Below are 24217 nucleotides of genomic sequence, written 5' to 3' on the forward strand. Positions count from 1 at the left end.
TTTTCTTTGCCTCTGTGGCCAATGAATAGAAAGCCAAACATTACAAACTGGGGGCACGCAGTTTAAAATATGTAGCTGTTTACCAGGCAGGGGGGTCTCATGAAAACATATGATTGTGTTGCATTATTGGTAAAGTGTTTTTGGAGTTTGACTCATACTATGGACTAAAAGTCAGGATATCTCAGCCTCAGCTTTTATTTTCACCATTCTTTTTTGTGTCACTCAATGGAATTGCATTACTAAATCACTGGATTACTTTAAGTTGTGTCTCAAAGGGCTCTACAATGAATCTGTAAGAATCTGGAGCAAGTTCTATCTCTATCTAAAATGTGTGACCTAAAGGAGTGTTTAGTGTTACTGAGAGTCTTTTCTCTATTGTTAATTTAGTAAGTTACCCCAATGAAAGGACCAAAGAAAAATAATTCTCAACTCAAAAACAACACTTGGCAAACATTTGATTTATGTGTTGGCATATCTATACAGAGTGAGACCACACTGCACCATGATTTACATACATGATTTTTGAGAACGTGAGCAAACTGTAAATTTGTCATCTTCTAACTCTCTCCCAGTGGAGGTGCTAGCTGCATCACAAGCATTGCTCTTCAGCTTTGTAAATTGTCTTGGTGGATTATTCACATTTACACTTCTGAAAGAAACCCAGCCCAACTATGAAAAACTACAAAGCATTTATATAGAAAGACTCTCTGCCAGTCTCAGTTCTCAATCTCATTGAAATACTCTGAGAAGCCTGAGTATGGAATGATGTCACCAGGATCTAAAGAGAACAACAAGACAACACAGATATGAGTAAAACAATGCATTTAGTATTGCTGAACTGTACAAATATCATAACAAAGTCTGGTTTAAAGAGAAAAATATCTTAAACTTTGCTTTTGTGTACAGTTACAATATGTCTGCATTAGTTTGACATAGAGATGAAAGTGGACAAGTAAAGACACAACAACAGCAGTCTAGAGTGAAATAGGTATGATCTTTAGACTGTGTGTTATACTAACCTTCACATGGTCCTCTTTTAATAAGGATGTCGTCAATAGCAATATCACTTCGTAGTGATGGGCCTCGGATGGCTTCAAATATAATCTGTAGGAAAAAAACTATGTGAAACAGAGTATGTCCACTAGACGCATAAAAGTGGGTGGGACAAACATATTATGGACATGATTTATTTTGACTCTAAATATTCTGACACATTATTTACAATGCTAAATAATGTTCAGCAAAAGAATGTTTGAAAATCTAATAGCATTCATGAAAGGCTAGTAAATTGGCGGCTTGTCAATTAACTGAAAAATGAAATTGTTTGTAGCATAGCCACTTAATGCACCTGAGAGTACAACAACCAGTCACATCTGACCCAAAGAACAACCTGTCCCAGTGGCTTTATTCGTTGTTCCACTGAGCAATTTAAAGCAATGTAATTAACCAAGAGTGTCCGTCTAACTCAGATAAAGAAAGCTACTCAGATGTTGAATAGTTGGTACAGGGAAAAAGTCAATTGGGTTGTTGGGCTGAGACTTTGGTCGCAGTGAACACAAAATAGACCAAAACCAAGCTAAACATAAATAATACTGGAAAATAGTGGCTGCTTTGTGAGGACTCATGAGCAATTTCCTCCATCACTTGTCATGCGACATGATGGCCAAGAAAAGAACTTGCCCACTGGCCCAGAGCATGTTTCAGACACAGCAGTCTGTTACACTAGTTTGTTCATGTCAGTCCAGACCCTAATGTCCCACAGATGAAATGAGATTATTAAAGTGTGTCTCAAATCAGTTTTCTCTGGACCCCTGACAAATCTGACTAGTGAAGATATATATAAGCGCATGACATCTAGGGTTGGTCCGATACAATGTCAAGTGACCATATTGTCCCGTTGTGTCTAGAGGTCGGAAACGCACGTGTTTGTCAGCCATAAAGATACAAAGTAGTTTCCGGGTAAATTTGTACCATTGTAACAGCATTGTTTAAAAGTACATTATCTTTACTTGAGTTACTTAATTACTTGAAGATGCAAATAGCAGATATATAAAAATAATTATGCAGGAAATGTGACCTTAATACTTTAAGAGTTACAACTCTGCCAGAGTCTGTAATCAGCTAGATTAATTTGATGATGAACAGAGACATGGGAGGCTACTAGCTGTTTGGTGTTTCCTCACCATCTCTATATTTGGAACCACTCTCTTATTGTTGTCATTTACTCAATGACGTACCTGGTGTCGAACATCACAGTGGTAGTCCACCATTGCCCTCATCCAGCTGACGCTCTGCTCACCACGCCGTCTCCACAGCAGCGTGTCATGCTCTTTGCTGCCGTGGTGCAAAAGCACGCTCAGTATGCCGGTGCCAGATCCATACATGTGGTAGTAGAAGATCAAACACTGAGGGGACAAAGAGCCCCGCAGGACAGAGGTCCGTAGCCGAGCTTTGTGACCGGGATGCATGAGTGACGCCTCAATGTACATGAAGTAACCTGGAGGAAGAACAGAGAGGACAAAAGAGCGGAGACAGGACAAGTCTGAAACTTTATTGATCTCAGTGGAGAGTTGTTTTTGCAGCTGTAAAAAATTTAAATACTACACACAAAGAAGAACAGAATACTGTGTGAATGAGAACACACATCCAACAGCCAACAACTTGTCAAAGTCTGAATTCCTGAGATTAAATTCTTAAACAGTGAGCTCTGGATGATGAACAAAGCAATGAATAAGGAAATAACTCACCCACCCCAGTAGTGTGGTCTCCTCTGGGCCCTGTATAGGAGGTGGGGGTGTGTCCTCTGACTCGCAGCCAGTCAGCTTTGTCTTCTTTCTTATCCTGGATGTAGCCACAGACTCCATTTTCAAAGTTACACTGGCCTGGGAGGGAGCCTATGGAGCAAACACACAACATGCATAAGGTGAGCAGGGGCAACCGGGGCTAGTTTTACTAAGAAAATGGCTGAGCGCAGTGTGTCTACGGTTTTCATTAAAAACTCCAGGATCTTCTGCAAGTGAAGGACAGCCCAGCAGACACAGGTCAGTGGTGGGATTTCTCCAATCCAGCAGCTCAGAGTGCACTATAATAATCTGAGGTAAATGTAGCCAAACACTCACGCAGTTGTCTGTAATGATTTTAATGAACAGTATAGGTCTGTGTGTATGGTTTTCCTTTATACTCCAACATGAAGGCCTCCTCTTTAAAGTACTGATATAATGCTCATTTTCAGGTTCATAATTTTATTTAGGGGTTGTACCAGAACAGGTTTTATTGGTTTTATTTTCAAAAACACCATATTTTTCAAACTGCACATTGCTGCAGCTCCTCTTTTCACCCTGTGTGTTGAAGGCCCTGTTTTAGCTGCCGGGGGAAGCATCCCACATTAAAGTATTAAATCTTTGTTGGGAGTTGTACATGCGCAGTACCTAATTAAGGACTACTAGCCAATCATAAGCAGAGTAGGGCGTGTCCTGACAAGCCGGAAAACACGGCTTTGGTTCACAAACTAGACTGGAGGCAGTGAGCAGATGTCTTGTCACTGTGTGAGCTGCAGCTCAGTGTGTTTCTCCACCTGTGTTTTTGAGGATGTGCCACACTAGCCGCTAGGCAAGCATTGTGACGCGTGTTACAAAGTGACACAGATAGGTTGCAGAAATAAAGGCTGGACTACAATCAAGCTGTTTTCAGGCAGTTCAGGAGCAGCGTTTTCTGAGGGAAATGGGAACTCCCTTTGGGGTGGACTTTTACATGCAACAATAAAACCATTAGAAACATTATACAAACAAGCATTAAAAATACTGGATAAAAAACCATACCATTACCACCACTGTAGTATTCTGAGGAAATATCAGTTACTTACCTGGGACAATCTAATTAATTTCAAAAACATCTGTTTAATTTATAAAATCAGACATGGTTTAACACCTCCCCCACTATGTGAATTTATACATTTCAGATCCAGTGAGGTCAGGGTAACCAGAGGGGCAGTGAGGGAAGACTGCTTCATCCCCTGGAGAAAAACATTTTAATGACCTCCTCATTGCATCAGACAAAGGACTTGTCTCTGTACTGGTTTTACTAGATCTTAGTGCTGCATTTGATACCATTGACCATCAGATCCTATTGAAAAGGCTGGAACATTTCATTGGCATTAAAGGAACCGCTCTAAGCAGGTTTAAGTCCTATTTATCAGATCGATTTCAGTTTGTACATGTTAACAATGAATTAGCTAAACTTCAAATGTGCCTTCAGGATGTTAAAACCTGGATGACCTGTAATTTTCTAATATTAAACTCAGATAAAACATAAGTTATTGTTCTGGGGCCTAAGCATCTCTGTGACTTCAATTCAATTCAATTCAATTCAATTCAATTTCATTTATATAGCGCCAAATCACAACAACAGTTATCTCACAGCGCTTTTCATAAAAGAGCAGGTCTAGACCGTACTCTATGATGCTATTTACAGAAGCCCAACAGTTCCCACCAAGAGCAGCACTAGGCGACAGAGGCAAAGAAAAACTTCCTTTTAAGAGGCAGAAACCTCGAGCAGAACCATGGTTCAGGGTGGGCGGCCATCTGCCTCGACCGGTTGGGGAGAGAGAGAGAGAGAGAGAGAGAGAGAGAGAGAGAGAGAGAGAGAGAGAGAGAGAGAGAGGGATGTAAGGAGAGAGAGAGGGGAGGGAGGCAACCTACACAATATACACACAGAGGTACAGACAGTAAAGGTAATGTTGCTATAGACTAAATGAAAAATGGTACAGATATTTATAATAGTGTTAATGGTAACCATCGTAATGTCAATGATTATAATAACAATAATAACAATAAGACTAGCAACAATAGTCGTTGTAGCAGAGGGTGTCGAGCAGGAACACGGGGGCAGCAGGTGACCCGCAGCCACAGATCCAGACTCCACAGCTCCAGAGCCAGAAAACCTGCAGGAAGTGATAGGAGGAGAGAGGAGAGGGACGAGAAAGCACAAGACTACCAGAAAGGGGAGAAGTTGTGTTAGTAACATGCAATAATGGGATGAGGTTGCATACAGAGGGAGAGGAAGTAGAGGAGAGAGGAGCTCAGTGCATCATGGGAAATCCCCCGGCAGTCTAGGCCTATAGCAGCATAACTAAGGGATGGTTCAGGACTCTCCTGAGCCAGCCCTAACTATAAGCTTTATCAAAGAGGAAAGTCTTAAGCCTACTCTTAAATGTGGAGATGGTGTCTGCCTCCTGAACCCAAACGCATTATCTAAAGATATAGTTTCCCTTGATGGCATTGCCTTGGCCTCCAGCACCACTGTGAGGAATCTTGGAGTTATCTTTGATCAGGACATGTCGTTTAAGTCTCACATTAAGCAAATTTCAAGGACCGCCTTTTTTCACCTACGTAATATTGCGAAAATCAGGAACATCCTGTCTAAAAATGATGCAGAAAAACTAGTCCATGCATTTGTTACTTTTAGGCTGGATTACTGCAATTCCTTATTATCAGGCTGCTCGAAAAAGTCCATTAAGACTCTTCAGCTGATCCAGAATGCTGTAGCACGTGTTCTGACAGGAACCAGGAAAAGAGATCATATTTCTCCTGTTTTAGCTTCTTTGCATTGGCTTCCAGTAAAATCCAGAATAGAATTTAAAATCATTCTTCTTACCTACAAAGCTCTTAATGGTCAGGCACCATCTTATCTTAAAGAGCTCATAGTACCTTACTACCCCACCAGAGCACTGCGCTCCCAGAATGCAGGGTTACTTGTGGTTCCTAGAGTCTCCAAAAGTAGACTAGGAGCCAGAGCGTTCAGCTATCAAGCTCCTCTCCTGTGGAACCAGGTTCCAGTTTGGGTTCAGGAGGCAGACACCATCTCCACATTTAAGAGTAAGACTGTTCTCTTTGATAAAGCTTATAGTTAGGGCTGCCTCGGGTCCCTTAGTTATCTCTAAGTTACGCTGCAATAGGCCTAGACTGCCATAATGACCATAACGACTGTTGTTAGTCGGATCCTTCACTCATGTCATGAGTGTTGCACAGTTTTCCCACCAGAGGGCACTCAGCAACTCCCCTATTAAAAGCACACAAAACAAAAGAATCAGCTGACCGGAATCTACAGGAGCATGCAGGAACAACGGAGAGGGCTGTAAGGTGTAACTTGGTCATGCATCACGTTAAATACATGACTTAAATAATAATATAGCCCTAACCACTTCTACTCTCCTGAAAACATTCAGGAACAATACTTGCTAACCCTCCTGTTTGTCATGGCCCTCTCCTGGCCTCTTCCCGGGTCACAGCAGTATGTTTAATTTTACAGTAGTTGAGTGGTGGAGGCTACGCTGTTGACAGACTTGATTGTAGATGTATTTCTGAAACGGTGTGGCAGTTCTAGCTCATCTCTCCGGAGTTTATTATTTCTAAATATTTTCTAACATCACTTACAGCAGCTAACGCCGCACATTGTTAAATTAAATTAGCCACAAAGCTAGCTAATGCCATGTTGATCAGTAGGTAACATTAATGAGTGGTTAAACTATACCGTTCAACATATTCTTCTAAACATATCTGTGAAACGTGAGCTGAGTATCTAACATGGTTTTTTGCCAAACAAGGTTAACTAAGTTAGATCCTCTTTCAACTGTTTCAAATGTGAAACATGTGAAATCTCAAAGTTGCAGGTCCTGGTTGTAGACAGCCTTGTAGTATTAGATGCATTCAAGAGCAGCGTTTTCTCTGGGTCACTATGTCATAGATGGTGGTTGAAAATCTTTCGTAGTTTTGGCTAGAATGAAAAGCGTGCTGGTAGAGGGACAAACTAAATGTGAATATGCTACATTGAATATAGTCATTGTGGCAGATTATATGTAAGGTAATAACTACTCCACGACAAAAAGTATATAGCCTATGTAGGCGAGCTCTGCTAATCATTATTATGTTATACAATAATTGTAATGACATGAGTATGGTATTAGTAGGGCCCTATTAGAACTGAAGGAATTATTAGGGCCCAAACACGAAACGTGCAAGGACCCTATTAGAACTGAAGGAAGAGGAGCATCATTTTTTACAAACAAAGAGCAAACTGCAATATTACAAAAACAGCCATAGTCTAAGTAGCACAGCTGCAGCTGAAACAGGCAGTAAGACGGAAAATCGCTGACAGTGTGAATGCCAAAATGAACAGGCGTAACCTATAATATAAAAGCATTTATTTAATGTGTTCTTATGGCGTGTATAAAAATATTAGCCTTTTTCTTTTAGCTCGGCTGTGTGTCGGTTAATTAGCCTTGGGTACTGAATAAGTGGTTGTTCCACCTCACTTTTAGGAACTTCTCGTCACTTCAAAAATCCGATTAATTTAACACACTCAAATATGTTCCAAATGGTGCTGTAAATAAACTTTATAAAGCAACAAAATGAAAAAATCAATTTATGCCATGAAAGGAGCACAAATAGTGGTCGAAAGGCTGTATAATATTTACTGAAAACTCACCACATTACCTACATCCAAATAGCAAAAGGTGGGGTGCCACATTGCCAGTCTCTATCATGGGCAACAAGATAACTACTAACCTAAAATAAAAACATTCATATTAAACATTAAATATAAAAAATCGCTCAAGATTCTCTTCATCATCCACAACAAACAAAGTAGAAAATAGTCTGTGGGATCTTCTACGGATGGTGATGTCATTTTCCAAGAGACCTGATTGGTCAATAGGTGGTGTTTTTATAACGTTAGAGTTGATCTCTTATCTGGAACATAACCTGTTTTAGGAACTTGGAAGGCCCCTGGCTTATTTCAGGCATCAACAACAGTTAGCAGTGTATGTAGTGAGTCTTTTACCTGCTGTGATTTGACAGTCCCCCAGGCTGATAGTGATGTCATCAATGGCTACCAGGCCACATTCCCAGAAGTTCTTACATATGCTGACAAACACTACCTGGAAGACAGAAAAAAGACTGAAAAATGCTATTCAACCATTTATCCAGTTAACATTCTAGTCCATTTATCATTCCATATTAGAGCCCGACCGATCTGGGATTTTTAAGACCGATACTCATTTCGATATTTGAGGATTTTAAAATCCGATATGCATATTATATATATCAGCCAATATTCTTTTCACACATAATGTAAACAAAGATTATCCCTTACATTTGTTATTATGAGACCTCACTAAGTTAACAAAATGATGAACAAAAGGACAACAAAATGTACTAAAGTTTTGATAAATAAGAATAAAAACTTAGATTAACAAAGATTTAAAGATCCATTATAAACTATAGAGTACTACTACTAATGAACACAAAAGGAAATATTGTGTGTAGTTGTCTGGGTCTGCCAAATAGAAACAGAGGCCGCACCGCAGGTGCCGCTGCTCTGCCGACGCGATTCTGAATTGTTACACGCTTCGAACGCTTTAGTTTTTGAGCATGTTTAGGTCCCCAAATTTTGATATTCATTCGCAGAAAAAAGAAAAAAAATTAAAGCTGTAAGCAGAGTTGGGCAACCCTCGTGCCTTTACGAGCCTTGGGGCCTATCGTGGGAGCAGTGGCTGGAGGTCGGGAGACATGGTTGGAAAGTGCTGCAACTTTTGTAATGGTCAGGAAGGAGTGAACCGTCACTTCCTGTGTCGCCTTTGTGGCGCTAGAGAACACCTGCTATTTATGCATATGCTGTGAAGTGTGGACCATGCTGTTAAAATGCCAGGTAAGTCTAATTATTTTTGTCACAAAGGGCTTACATCCTGGCGCTATGATATTGAATGAATTTTGGCATGTAGATGTGTTCAGGGGGGAACTTTAATGTAGCACTTAAAGTTTGGTACAGATCTGAGCATGTTCACTGACATTATAAAAACTTCCTGTTTCATGGGGCATCATTGATATTTGACGGCACGCCTTCAACTCATCAATCAATCAAACTTTATTTCTAAAGCCCATTTAAAACAACCAGGTTCACCAAAGTGCTGTGCATTGACATGAAATAATAAATAGACAAATACAACATACAGCTCTCATGCCGGATTAAATGCCAAGGGATAAAAATGTGTTTTAAGACGCAATTTAAAAACCGGAAGGCTGGGGGCCGGTCTGACATGGAGAGGCAATTCATTCCACAGTCTCGGGGCTGCGACTGAAAAAGCTCGATCCCCTCTGCTCTTGAGTTGTGTTTTAGGGACAACAAGAAGAGCCTGTTTCACAGACTTTAATGACCTTGAAGGAGCATGCAGCTTCAACAGATCAGTGATATAGGCTGGAGCTAGGCCATGATGGGCTTTAAAAACAAACAATAGAATCAATCCTAAAATGATCAAACATGTGACATTTGGTACAGATAAGAGCACATAAAGTGTAGTTACAAGAACTTCCTGTTTGATGGCGAAGTTTTGAGCTTCATCGCCATACAACTCACAAAACTTCCAGGCACAAGATTGTAAAATGTAAATGCGCTGTTACATTACATCACATTCACCCATACACTGAGCCTAACTGCTCAAACAGACATTCATACACAGATGGAACATCCATCGGGGGCAATTCGGAGCTCAGTAGAGGACACTTAGCTACCACGCTACGGACATGCCATTAACTCACTAATTTTACAATAGGTCGGAGTCGATGGGAGAAATGAGTTTGTTAAACCACGCACCCTGTCAATGATGAAATATTTCATGCTCGGGCACTATTAATTGAAGCTGCAAGCAGCGTTGGGTGTGCAATGACGCGTTTTGGACAGGTCACAAAGGAGTTAATTGTCACTTCCTGTGTCCAATATTTGGCGCTAGAGATCACCCGCTAATTATATGTTGTGTACCAGTAGGTGAAGTGTGGATCATGCTGTTTTAATGCCATGTAAATCAAATGATTTCTGTCACAAAGGGCTTACTTCCTGTTGCCAGTAGGTAGTGCTATGACATTGAGTGGATATTTCCATGCATATGGTGTTCAGGGTGGGACTCTTATCCACCATGTAAAGTATGGGACAGATCTGAGCATGCACACTGAAGTTATAACAACTTCCTGTTTCATGGCAAAGCATCGAACTTCGCCACTACGCCACAGACAAGCTGTCAACAACATAGCATCATCAACGTCTTAAGGCTCTTATGTGACTGCTTTGAAGTGGATGGGGCCAACCTGCTAGGACTAGTACATCACAGCGTTAAACTTGACACTTCCTGTTGTCAGTAGTGTTCAGGGCGGGACTCTCATGAAACATGTAATGTTTGGTACAGATCTGAGAATGTATGCTGAAGTTTTAACAACTTCCTGTTTCATGGTGAATCATCGATTTTTGATGCCATGCCACAGACATGCCCATCAACAAAAACTCACTGCACAACTTTTCATCATCAATGCCTTAAGATTACACAGCGAAAATAAAGAAGTTGATCAGATTAATTCCCTAGGGGGAGGAGTTGAAGTATGTAACCTGTGAATTGCCAAAAGTGACCGTTAAAATCAAAATGGCCGACTTCCTGTTGGGTTATGGGCATCACTCCCAGAGACTTTTTTCTAGGTCTAGACATGATATGACCACAAAAATTTTGTACAATTTGGTTAAATGTGGCCCTGGGGCTGCACTGTAGGGGCGTGAAAACAATATGACACGAAAACTTTCGCCACCCTTAAATTTTGTGCCAAGTTTGGGGAGTTTTTGAGCATGTTAAGGCCGCCTAAAATGTGATATGTGATGTGATAAAAATAATTCCTTCAGTTTCAATAGGGTTCTGACATGTAGCTAATTTAATTAAACAATATGTGGCTTTAGCCGCTGCAAGTGATGTTAGAAAATATTTGGAAGTGATGAACTAGTGAGAAATAATAGGGCCAATTGCTAGAACTGCCACACCCTGTTTCAGAAATAAATCTACAATCAAGTCTGTCAACAGCGTAGCCTCCACAACAGACCTACTGTAGGCAACAAACTGCTGTGACCCGGAAGAAGCCGGGAGAGGTGGTCATGAATGTTTTCAGGAGAGGAGAAGTGATGGAGGCTATTTTATTATTATTTAAGTCATGTATTTAGACTTAAATAACTGAGTCATTCGTTGGTTAACCAGATCTCTCCTTTGTTCCTGCATGCTCCAGTAGACTCCGGACTCCGGACAGCTGATTCTTTTGTTTTGTGGCGTGCCCTTTGGTGGGCAAACTATGCAACATACATGACAAGAGTGAAGGATCCGACTATGATTCTTCTGATTCACTCTTTGTGCTTTACTTCTAAAAGTGGTAATTGATGCTTAACGGCTAATCTGCTCCAGTACAGGTTATGTTCCAAATAAGAGATCAATGCTATAAAAGCCCTGTGTACTGACCCTGCTCTCTTGGAAAATGACAGAACCATCCATAGAAGACCCCACAGACTGTTTTCTGCTTTCTGTTTGCTGTGGGTCATGCTGATGCTTTCTACACCTACATCATCCTACAGAGACTGAGTGAAGCTCTAAAGCTTTGTGCTTGTTGTAATCTGAAGCTTCCATTATGAGCATATATTTTGGTATTCAAGTTGACTATGAATTAGTTTATTATGACTTTAAGTCTGAGTCTACTTAAGTAGCACCCACCTTTTGCTATCTGGGAACATAATGAGGTGAGTTCTCAGTAAATGGTGAACTGAAGCTGTGGTGATGACATGTATTGCCGCATGTCGTCATTCCGCCGCTGGTTGTCGAGGTGGTGTCCAGCAAACGATGTGGGCTTTGTTGATCATTGGCAGACTTTCTGGGGAAGACCTGGTCTGATTCGGAGAGACGGCATCCATCCCACTTGGGAAGGAGCAGCTCTCATTTCTAGAAATCTGGCCAAGTTTATTAGTGGACCAAATCCATGACAACCCAGAGTTGAGACCAGGAGGCAGAGTCGCAGTCTAACACACTTCTCTGCTCCTCCATTTCAGGAGTTACTTAGTGAAAATCCTATAGTGACGGTGTCTGCCCCCCGACCATCGAAATTATTTAAAAAGGTAAACAGAAGAGGAGCTGTGCATAAAAACCTCATAAAAATTAAAACCACAAGAGCAATAGTGCAAACGAATAGGAGAGTTAAATGTGGACTCTCTCTTCTAAAGGTGTACTAGTAAATGAACTAATATCAGATTATGATATTGATTTATTTGGTCTTACTGAAACCTGGCTGGGTGATGGAGAATATGTTAGCCTAAATGAATCCACCCCTCCCAGTCATATTAATACTCACATTTCTCAAGGCACAGGCCGAGGAGGTGGAGTTGCAGCTATCTTCGACTCTAGCCTACTAATCAGCTCTAAACCTAAACTAAACTATAACTCATTTGAAAGTCTTGTCTTGAGTTTTTGTCAACTTTAAAGTTATTATTGTAGGAGATTTTAATATTCATGTGGATGTTGAGAATGACAGCTTCAGTACTGCGTCTATCTCTTTGTTAGATTCCATCTCTCAGAGTGTTCATGAACCGACTCACTGTTTTAACCACACCCTGGACCTTGTTTTGGTGTATGGTATTGAAATTGAACATTTAGTGGCGTTCCCACAGAATCCCTCTTTATCCGACCACTGTTTGATAACTTTTGAGTTTGTATTGCTGAACTACACGCCATTGGGCAAAAATTTCTATACAAGATGTCTGTCTGATAGTGCTGTAGCTAAATTTAAGGATGCGATTCCATCAGCTCTAAATACATTATCTAGTCACAAAGTAACGGAGGACTCCTATGCTAATTTCAGTCCCTCCCAAATCGATCATCTTGTTGATAGTGCTGCAGGCTCGCTGCGAATGACACTCGACTCTGTAGCCCCTCTAAAAAAGAAAATACTAAAACAAAGACGGTTAGCTCCATGGTATAATACTGAAACTCGCAAATTAAAGCAAATATCACGGAAACTTGAGAGGAATTGGCGTTCCACCAAAGTGGAAAATTCTCGTTTAATTTGGCAAGATAGTCTTAAAACTTATAGGAAGGCCAGAGCAGCGTACTACTAGTCATTAATAGAGGAAAATAGGAACAACCCCAGGTTTCTTTTCAGCACTGTAGCCAGGCTGACAGAGAGTCACAGCTCTATTGAGCCAAGTATTCCCATAGCTCTCAGTAGTTACGACTTCATGAGCTTCTTTAATGATAAAATTCTAGCTATTAGAGACAAAATTCACCAAGACCTGCCCTCAACTGGCACCGACTTATCTCTTAACTCAGGAACCTTAGAAACAGCTGTAGAACCAGATACATGTTTAGACTGTTTTGCTTCCCTCAATCTTTACCAACTAACTTCAATAATTTCTTCATCTAAACCATCAACCTGCCTCTTAGACCCCATCCCGACTAGGTTGCTTAAAGATGTTCTACCCTTAGTCAGCACCTCTATACTAGATATGATCAATCTATCTTTATCAACAGGCTATGTACCACAGTACTTTAAAGTAGCTGTAATTAAACCTCTTCTGAAAAAGCCCAAACTTGATCCGGATGTTTTAGCCAACTATAGACCTATATCTAATCTTCCATTTCTCTCTAAGGTTCTGGAGAAAGCAGTTGCTAAACAGCTGTGTGACTTTCTACAGAGCAATAGTTTATTTGAGGATTTTCAGTCAGGATTTAGAGCTCATCATAGCACAGAGACAGCACTGGTGAAAATTACTAATGACCTCCTTATTGCATCAGACAAAGGACTTGTCTCTGTACTGGTTTTATTAGATCTTAGTGCTGCATTTGATACCATTGACCATCAGATCCTATTGCAGAGACTGGAATATTTCATTGGCATTAAAGGAACCGCTCTAAGCTGGTTTTAGTCCTATTTATCAGATCGATTTCAGTTTGTACATGTTAACGATGAGTCCTCCATGCACGCCAAAGTTACTCATGGAGTTCCTCAAGGATCTGTCCTTGGACCAATCCTCTTCACTTTATATATGCTTCCTTTAGGCAATATTATCAGGAAACATTCCATAAGCTTTCATTGTTATGCAGATGATACTCAGTTATATCTATCGATCAAGCCAGATGAAACTCATCAGTTAGCTAAACTTCAAATGTGCCTTCAGGATGTTAAAACCTGGATGACCTGTAATTTTCTCATGTTAAACTCAGATAAAACTGAAGTTATTGCTCTGGGGCCTAAGCACCTCCGTGACGCATTATCTAAAGATATAGTTTCCCTGGATGGCATCGCCCTGGCCTCCAGCACCACTGTGAGGAATCTTGGAGTTATCTTTGATCAGGACATGTCGTTTAAGTCTCACATTAAGCAAATTTTAAGGACCGCCTTTTTTCACCTACGTAATATTGCGAAAATCAGGAACATCCTGTCTAAAAATGATGCAGAAAAACTAGTCCATGCATTTGTTACTTCTAGGCTGGATTACTGCAATTCCTTATTATCAGGCTGCTCGAAAAAGTCCATTAAGACTCTTCAGCTAATCCAGAATGCTGCAGCACGTGTTCTGACAGGAACCAGGAAAAGAGATCACATTTCTCCTGTCTTAGCTTCTTTGCATTGGCTTCCAGTAAAATCCAGAATAGAATTTAAAATCATTCTTCTTACCTACAAAGCTCTTAATGGTCAGGCACCATCTTATCTTAAAGAGCTCATAGTACCTTACTACCCCACCAGAGCACTGCGCTCCCAGAATGCAGGGTTACTTGTGGTTCCTAGAGTCTCCAAAAGTAGACTAGGAGCCAGAGCGTTCAGCTATCAAGCTCCTCTCCTGTGGAACCAGGTTCCAGTTTGGGTTCAGGAGGCAGACACCATCTCCACATTTAAGAGTAGGCTTAAGACTTTCCTCTTTGATAAAGCTTATAGTTAGGGCTGGCTCAGGTTAGTCCTGAACCATCCCTTAGTTATGCTGCTATAGGCCTAGACTGCCGGGGGATTTCCCATGATGCACTGAGCTCCTCTCTCCTCTACTTTCTCTCCCTCTGTATGCAACCTTATCCCATTATTGCATGTTACTAACACAACTTCTCCCCTTTCTGGTAGTCTTGTGCTTTCTCGTCTCTCTCCTCTCTCCTATCACTTCCTGCAGGTTTTCTGGCTCTGGAGCTGTGGAGTCTGGATCTGTGGCTGCGGGTCACCTGCTGCCCCTGTGTTCCTGCTCGACACCCTCTACTGCAACGACTATTGTTGCTAGTCTTATTGTTATTATTGTTATTATAATCATTAACATTACGATTGTTACCATTAACACTATTATAAATATCTGTACCATTTTTCATTTAGTCTATAGCAACATTACCTTCACTGTCTGTACCTCTGTGTGTATATTGTGTAGGCTGCCTCCCTCCCCTCTCTCTCTCTCTCTCTCTCTCTCTCTCTTTCTCCTTCACCCCAACCGGTCGAGGCAGATGGCCGCCCACCCTGAGCCATGGTTCTGCTCGAGGTTTCTGCCTCTTAAAGGAAGTTTTTCCTTGCCTCTGTCTCCTAGTGCTTGCTCTTGGTGGGAACTGTTGGGCTTCTGTAAATAACATCACAGAGTACGGTCTAGACCTGCTCTTTTATGAAAAGCGCTGTGAGAAAACTGTTGTTGTGATTTGGCGCTATATAAATAAAATTGAATTGAATTGAATTGAATTGAGTTTCGTTGTTTTATGAAGTTAATTTAGAATGATGTTTGGAACATTTTTTGAGTGTGTTAAATGAATCTGATTTCTGCAGTGATAAGAAATTTCTTAATGTTGAAACACCGACATACAGTACAGCTGCTGCAGCAAAAGAATTAGGCTAACGTTGTCAAACATACCATAAGAACACATCTAACAACAAATTCAATTAATGGAACACACAAATGTAATTATAGTCAGATCTCCTCGCCTTTTATGTGAAGGCCCTCATGTTTTTAATGTTTTGGACAAATTTAACTCCCCATTGACCATTTTATAGCACTGTAATCCTATTATGTTAATTATTCTTGTTTTTCTTATTATTCTATTACTTTTCTTTGTGTCTATGTTTGAAATGTGCTTTATAAAAAAACTGCCCTGCTCTGCCTTGCTTTCAGGTCATTAAAAAGCATCACCTTCCACGTACATCACCTATCTAAGTGCTTCATACCTTGGAAAACATGGGCTTCATGTAGGTGATCTCCACCTCAGTCCATACAGCCCTGGAAGTGTCAGCCAGGCTCCACACCTTCTCAAGGGCCACATTGTTCTCGTCATAAATGTAAAGACTTAGAGCATTGTCTACTTTTCTAAATCCATGAAGCAGGTAGTAGAACCTCAGGCAGTATTTGTGGTTCCCCGGTAAAAAAGGACCGTGAAGCCGACCCACATAACCAGGCCTCGAAGTGAAACGTGTGTTTGCCAGGAGGTAACAGCCTAAGAAAGATAAGACAAAGAACATAAATATGAACAAGAGTGGTAATATTAGTGTAACTACGATGGTACAAGGTGCAAAGTAAAATACCCTGTACATCATGTCACGATCCTGGTCTGAGTCTGGTGTCTGCGAGTTTTGTCCATTGTCTGCCTCTTTATGTGTTTTGAATTGTCTGCGTCTGGGTGTCAGCGAGTCTGTCTGTTAGTCTGCATTTCTGCCTGTTCCTGTTTTACTTTGAAGTCTTCCGTGTCTGCTTGTCACTTGGTTACCTGATGTGTCGCACCTTGTGTCTCTCCCTCCCTGCTCGTTTGTGTCATTATATATGTACTCTGTTCAGTGTTTGTCGGATCATTGTAGCTTGTTGTTGCTGTCATCAGGGGCGGTGATGGTGCAGTGGATTAGACAATTCCCCAGTGTGACACATCTACCCATGTGTCCCTGAGCAAAACACCTTACGCTCCAGAGGTTTGCAACCTCTGGTTGCACATGCTTTTATCTGCTAGCAATTGTCAGATAAAAGCGTTAGCTAAATGAATAAATGTAATGTCATTGTTAGTCGAGTGTCCCTGCTTGTTTCCGTGTCGTTTGGATTTCCCTGCTCGATATTACCTGTCAGACTTGCCTGCAACTCAGTTCATGTGGTGTAGTCTAGTTTTTGGTAGTGAGTATACTGTAGTTCTTCCCTCCCAGACTCATACTCCCCTGTATCCAAGCGACCCGTCTCAGAGTGACATGTCCCAGAGTAAAGTCCCATAAGCACCACTACACCCACTAATACATGGTATGCTTGTACATGTAATTGAGAGAATTCTAAAGGACTGCTTCTGTGTTATCAACACTGCAGGCTTAGATGAATATGGTCCCTGGAGCACAGGTCTTATCAGCGGGCCATTTTTTAATGCACATTTAAGAGTGCAAGTTGCAACTATTATAAACAATAATGGAAAGCTGAGGCTTATTGGTAGCAGTAATAACAATGAACATTTGTGCAGTTCTATCACCAAAACTTTTTCACTACAGAATATTACAAACTTAAAAGTGAGGATACAAAAAGGGGTCCACATCTTCTCAAGCACACTTCTCTTCCAAAAACCAAAAAAAATGCATGAGCAAGCATCCAGGAACTGCTAACATTAACGTTCGTATCATCTGCTGGAGCTGCAGTGTCACCCGGAGCAGCAGGAGTTTCAGGCTTATGAAAATACTGAAAGCGTTTAGTTTGAGTTTGCTCTTGTTTCATTTCAAAGCATTGTTTAGACATACATATTAGTATGTAAAATGTAAATGCTCCACATTTGTATAGTGCATTTCTAGTCTTTTCGATCACTCAAAGCGCTTTTACACATCTGCATTCACCATGACACACTGGTGGAACAGCCACCAGGGGCAATTCAGGTTTCAGTATCTTGCCCAAGAACACTTTGACATGCTGCTCCTGGGATTGAACCACTGCCCTTCCGATTAAAAGGCAACCTGCTCTATCTCTTGAGCCACAGCCACCCCTTAACCCGCTTCTCTGTGTCCTCGGTGCAGTCTGCCGCTAAAGTGAGAGCACACTGCAGAAAGATTACTGGATGCACTGACGGTCAAAATAGCGCTGCTTAGGCCTAAGGCCCGTATTTTTTTAGTGTGGGCTACACTTTATAGTCTAGTGTGTGGAGGTACATCACGCAGTGTTGCATGCTGGGATGGGGGTGCCATGTTTACAGGAACAAGCTCTGTTTGCCTGCCGGTTGCGCCATTTTGTTTTGGCTAAAAACCATATAACACACCGACGAGAGGTATAATCTAAAGGAAAATGGAAGAAACGGAGAAGGGAAAAAAAGAGAAGGGACCCTACCAGGAGAAATTTAAAGTCACTCCTGAGAAACGTTATTTGGACAAACTGATAACGATAAACAACGTCCAGGCATATGACTTGGCAGCCTAAGACTGGATTAATGTTACAGAACCAGACGAGACCACTCACATACCCGGACATTGTAAATGACCTTGTTTTAGGACTGCTTGTGTACACTTAGCATTACTTTATTATAAATCCCTACAAGCTCATGAACAGTTTTGCAGTGGCTGTTTAAAGGCCCCCTAACATTAAATCACATGCTAGGCTAACTGCCAGAGCACAGTCATAATGGAAAATGTAACATGTCACTTCTCTCTTTGGCCAAGTTATTAAACCAAACTCAAAGCAAAACATTCAGCTGTGGAGCAGGAGGTAGAGCGGGTTGGCCGTTAATTGGAAGGTCGGTAGTTCAATCCCGGCTCCCCCCAGGCTGGATGTCGAAGTGTCCTTGGGCAAGATACTGAACCCCGAATTGCCCCCGGTGGCTGTTCCGCCAGTGTATGAATGTGTGTGAATGTTAGTTTCTATTTGAGCACTTAGGCTCAGTGTATAAATGTGAGTGAATACAGATGTAGTGTAAAAAGTGCTTTGAGTGGTTGAAAAGACTAGAAAGGCGCTATACAAATACGGAGCATTTACATTTATTTTATAGAGTCATAGGCAGTTGGTTTGATCACTCGCATTATTAATACACATTATTTTCTATAAAAACATGTAAAACAACAAAGGTTTTTCTGTTTTCTGTGGCCAGATGTATTTAGTATTTGTTCATGTTGAGTACAAATTAATGGAGACATTATACAGGTAACTCCTACAGTGTTTGCATTAAAAGAAGATACTTTATGCTTATACTTCTACCTTAAAGTCATTTGTTACATGATTTGTGATGGATTTACATTTCTGTCTGCACAACAGGTGATAGGTAGGTAGATTTATTTTCTCACAATACAACAGGTTGTAGAGCATAAATCGCAGGGGGGTCAGGCCACTTCAGAACTCCAGTAAGGCTTGCAAGCTTGTTTGGTAGCTTGTTTAATAGCTTGTTGGATAGAAGTCACCCACTACAGCTTGAGATGCGCAGATCAATTGCCTGGGGACTGGAATAGTGACCATGACCGGTGACTGGGTCCGAGCTGCATCAAATATCCAATTTTCTGCACGGTGTTCCACATCATGCACACAGCAGCACAGCAGCACAGACAGTAACCAGCTAATGTCACAGCCACACACACACACGCTAAAACATGTCATAGGTGTGGAAGAAGACATAACGCTCACTATTAACATTTGCAGAGAAACACACAGAAAGAAATGCGTTCTTGTATCAGGTTAGCAGACACGTTGGATATTATAAAGCATGGACCAGATAAAGCATCAGTAAACACAGCTGTTGGGGCTGATGTCATTCATACCAGGGTGGTCTCGACTGGTAATTAATAACAAGCCTCCTCCACACTGGTCACCTGCTGCTATGAAAATGGAATGGCGGGTGAAAAGTAGAAAACTACTAAAATCATTAAAGTCAGAGCAGACAGATACAGGCAGAGAGACAGGTGTAGGTGTGTGCTTGTGTATCTAAAGGGAAAAGCAAAGTGAGAAGATTACTGTAGTTTATGAGTGAACACTAAAATATGGTGGAGAATAAAGTAGAACTAAATGGCCTACTAGAAATAGTGTCATTTATTCTTTAAATATTTTCAATTAAAATATATTAAATGATTGGATTTTATTTGTAGCTACAAAACAGCTCCCTCCAGTGAAAATGTGAACGTTGTCTAACAATCAATTTTTCATTATGACCATACAATTGAATAGACCCCATTGAGAATATCCAATATTTATACTGGTGCTGATGGGGATCTAATAAAAAATGTTTTTTCAATAGAGAAAACTTAGAAAGATGTTTGTTGGAAAGAATTGGAATCAGCAGGTCCAACCTTTAAATAATCAGCTAGGAAAAAGGCAATTGTTGTATATATGTGTAAATTGAGAATTATAATTATAATTGGTGAATAACAAATTATTTCAAAAGTTTCAGTCTGGTTTCAGGAAGTACCACAGCACTGAGACTGCCCTGCTTAAAGTCACCAATGACCTTTTAATGTCTGCTGATGAAGGTATGTGCTCAGTCCTGGTACTCCTGGACCTTAGCGCTGCTTTTGACACCATTGATCACAACATTATGACAGTATATGACAGACTGAGGCACTGGGTGGGGATCTCTGGTACTGCCCTAGAATGGTTTTCATCCTACCTGTCAAATAGGAAGTTTTGTGTGTCTGTAAACAACTATGTCTCTTCGTTCTGTCCAGTTAAATATGGTGTGCCTCAGGGGTCGGTCTTAGGACCCATTTTGTTTGCCTTGTATCTGCTTCCCCTTGGACATATTATCCATAAACATGGCATTTCTATTCATATTTATGCTGATGACACACAAATATACTTGCCTGTCAGATCCACAGACCCTGGAATGCTGAGTTCACTTAACAACTGCCTTTGTGAAGTAAAAAATGGATGTCAAATAATTTCCTCCAGCTGAACTCAGACAAAACAGAAATCCTGGTCATCGGGTCCCAGCAGTTCACTAGTAAATCACATTAAGTCTGTGGCAAAGAACCTTGGTGTCTGGTTTGATAGTAATTTAAATTTCGAGCAGCACACCACAAAGCTTGTTCAATCATGTTTTTATCAACTTAGAAATATAGCAAAAATTCAATCTATGTTAACTTTTAAGGACACCGAGACCATTTTACACGCCTTCATCTCATCACGCCTGGATTATTGCAACAGCCTTTTCACTTGTTTAACCCAAAAATCTATTGATCGACTCCAGACTGTCCAGAACTCAGCTGCCAGGCTTTTAACCAGAACAAAGAAATATGACCATATTACTCCTATTTTAGCTTCATTACACTGGCTCCCAGTATGTTTTAGAATTAACTTTAAAATTCTATTGATCACTTTTAAAGCTCTTCATGGCCTCTCGCCTTGTTATATTTCTGACCTTTTAGTCCCATACGCACCAGCACGCACCTTGAGATCCTCGGGCAGAGGTCTGTTGTCTGTTCCAGAGTCTCGACTGAAAACTAAAGGGGACAGAGCGTTTGCTGTCAGGGCCCCAAGGCTCTGGAACAGCCTGCCCGAGGAAATCAGGTCAGCTGAGTCAGTGAACTCTCTTAAGTCCCTTCTTAAAACATACTTTTATAGGAGAGCCTTTCCCGATCTTATTGGACTTTATTTTATCCCTTTTATTTTATTCTATTTTACTTATTTTATATTTATCTTAAATGTGTATTTTGGTCTTTTCAATGTTTTCTTGCTTGTATTGTTGTCTTTTGGGTATTGTATCGTTGTCTTTGCACTTGTTGAAGCACTTTGTAACTTGTTTTTGAAAAGTGCTCTACAAATAAAGATTATTATTATTATTATTATTATCATCTTTTACTACAACTAACACAGGGATGAGCCTGTGTCTACTGATATTACGCCAATATTGTAGACCATTGTGTTGGGTTTTGCTCAGTATGATGTTAAGTGGCAGATCAGTTGGCTTGCTGCAGTTGATTATCTAAGTAAGAGACGAAACCTAAAATACTATGTGGAGGATGCAAGATAATTAGGATAATACAACTAATGGTGAACCCACAAACCTAAGTCATATTTTAACAACTATTGCTGAGTGTTGTTGGCCAGAGAAAAGAGTAAGTACAAAAATTCATGGCAATTTGGTAACATCACTGCCTCCATGTTACACTAATAATAATAGTAAGACTTCCCTCTGTGTACATGCATCAAGTATAATTTTGGCTGGATTATTTGTCCCCTTTAAAAATTTCGTTTGAAAAATTTCATGTTTATTTGAACGATTAGCGGAGGGGAAGTGAGGGGGGATACAGTAGGTTGTTATCTTAAAAGTTACTCGAACACTGCTCATTTATCATTTTTCTCAATGCACGTAGGCTTATCTGTTTTTAGGGGCACATGCTAGAGCCTCTGCCCGTGGGCAGAGATAATGAGCAGACTGCAGCGCACACAGAGAATAGTGAAGTGTAATATACACTTTTTCTGTTTTATTAAATCACACACTTTTTGTGGTTATGTTATCACATGACGACATTGCGATTGCAATTAGATTAACCGTGCAGCCCTACTTTCGGGTAGTCTTAATAGCATCATTTGGGCTTTGCCACTGGTAGATTTATGATTTATGCTGAGATTGTTTATATTCATCCTAGGGAATGTCAAAAAACAAGTAGTTATGTAATAATTTTCTTACACTTTCCAAATGATCTTATGAACCATTAACAACTCATATAATAAGATCACAGTTATAGAAACGTAGAACACTAAACAGACCTCTCTACTGACTCTGAAAAACACCAAAAGAAAGATGCGCAGGGTCCCTGCTCATATGTGGGAACATGCCTTCGGCATGCTGCAAAGAGGCATGAGGACTGCAAATGTGGCCTGAGCAATAAATTGCAATGTCCATACTGTGAGATGCCTAAGACAGCGCTACAGGGAGACAGGAAAGACAGCTCATCGTCCTCGCAGTGTAACAACACCTGCACAGGATTGGTACATTAGAACATCACCACTGCGGGACAGGGACAGGATGGCAACAACTGCCCGAGTTACACCATGAACACAAAATCCCTCCATCAGTGCTCAGACTGTCCAGAATAGGCTGAGAGAGGCTGGACTGAGGGCTTGTAGGCCTGTTGTAAGGCAGGTCCATAACGGACATCACTGGCAACCTATTGGCACAAACCCACCTTCGCAGGACCAGACAGGACTGGCAAAAACTGCTCTTGACTGACGCGTTTTTGACTCATCAGGGGTGATGGTCGGACTAATGCTGTGATATACAAGGAAGACATCCTCCTCCCTTATGTGGTATTGTGCGAATGAGGACACTGGAAGCAACTGGTTCTGGTTCTTGGGGGGCCTTCATAGATACTGTTTGACTGCCTGACACATACGCAAACCATTTGATAAAATTATTCGCCTGTGCTTTAACTCTGATGGCCTGTGTTTTAAGACTGATAAATGCTTACTGCTTAGCTCAGATGGCAAAAGTAAAAAATTAAAGTAAAAAAGATGTTTTACTTGATATACTGTTTTATATTTAGTGTGTCTCCTGTGCGTTGACCTTTGCTCGACCTCCGGAGACCTATTGTTGAACATGATCAAATCAAACTGGCCCTTTACTTCCTGCTTTCTTACAGTGCAGACAGATAGACACTTTGCTGCTTGCTCTTGCCTCTCCTTGCATTCTTTTGCTTAAACTCTCTTTTTTTTGCTAGAAATCAGCAGCTCTTGGATACTTTTAAATCACTGGGACTGTCAGATAAAGTTGTCTCTTGCCATACTTTGAAAACTTTTACGATCTTAGTGCTACGCGAGTGTGGCCTATCAATAGCACTAGCCTGTACTGCAGTGACTGGAGCTATAGCTAATGCTAATTAGCAATAAGATGGCCCCTCTTCTCCATGGACAACTTCTACAAACTTCTACAGAAAATTACTGTGCTGGAAACCAAGATCCACAGGTTAGAAGTGAATGGACTATCTGGGAATGACACCTCTTTACTGTGGACCCAAAACGGTGGACAAGAGCATGCTAACACACGGCTAATTAGCACCAACAAGACTACCAAGGCCTGTGTACTGGGTAATAAATCTGGGAATGGGAGTCCTCCCTGGAACGCTCTTGGTGCTAAGCCTAAGAGTAAATCATTTCCTGGGGAAATGGGAGGACGAGTAACAGACAGAACCCAGCGCCCTGAGATTTGTGATGCGACTGGCTGGCCTGCATTATCATCCAGGCAGAGTGCCTCTTCAACCCCTGTTCTTGGTAGGACACAGCCGTGGACAACTGCGAAAGGGAGAGTTAGCAACAAACCTCCCCAACAACCGAGTGTACAACAGCAGAACAGATTTTCACCACTATTGCAGGACCCTGGATCTCGGTCTGATGACCTGGATAACCTCCCGTCCTCACACAGAAGAGTATGGACTGAGAGTAAATCAGAAAGTAAAAGGCTGCAGGGAAAGCTAACGACTGGGCCTCAAACTCTGATTGT

General features: G+C 41.0%; 1 protein-coding gene across 2 annotated transcripts in view; it reads right to left on the reverse strand.

Moving 5' to 3' along the window:
• Positions 1-443: 443 nt before the first annotated feature.
• The window catches only part of mamdc2a (MAM domain containing 2a), an 85103-nt gene continuing 61329 nt past the window's right edge, over positions 444-24217 (reverse strand). Inside the window, exons 9-14 of one of the 2 annotated variants that reach the window (XM_038704114.1) lie at positions 16023-16288; positions 7837-7933; positions 2748-2894; positions 2238-2497; positions 1020-1104; positions 444-778 (exon numbers count right to left, since the gene is read on the reverse strand). In XM_038704114.1, the coding sequence (XP_038560042.1) occupies positions 717-778; positions 1020-1104; positions 2238-2497; positions 2748-2894; positions 7837-7933; positions 16023-16288 (917 nt within the window). In that variant the 3' untranslated portion in view covers positions 444-716. Of the gene's footprint in view, positions 779-1019; positions 1105-2237; positions 2498-2747; positions 2895-7836; positions 7934-16022; positions 16289-24217 lie in introns of those variants that run through there. The other variant, XM_038704115.1, reaches the window with a different exon arrangement.

The sequence above is a fragment of the Micropterus salmoides genome, unplaced genomic scaffold (assembly GCF_014851395.1).
Source record: "Micropterus salmoides isolate LMB-PRFRI ecotype aquatic unplaced genomic scaffold, ASM1485139v1 Ms_hic_scaffold_7, whole genome shotgun sequence".
Classification (NCBI taxonomy): Eukaryota; Metazoa; Chordata; class Actinopteri; order Centrarchiformes; family Centrarchidae; genus Micropterus; species Micropterus salmoides.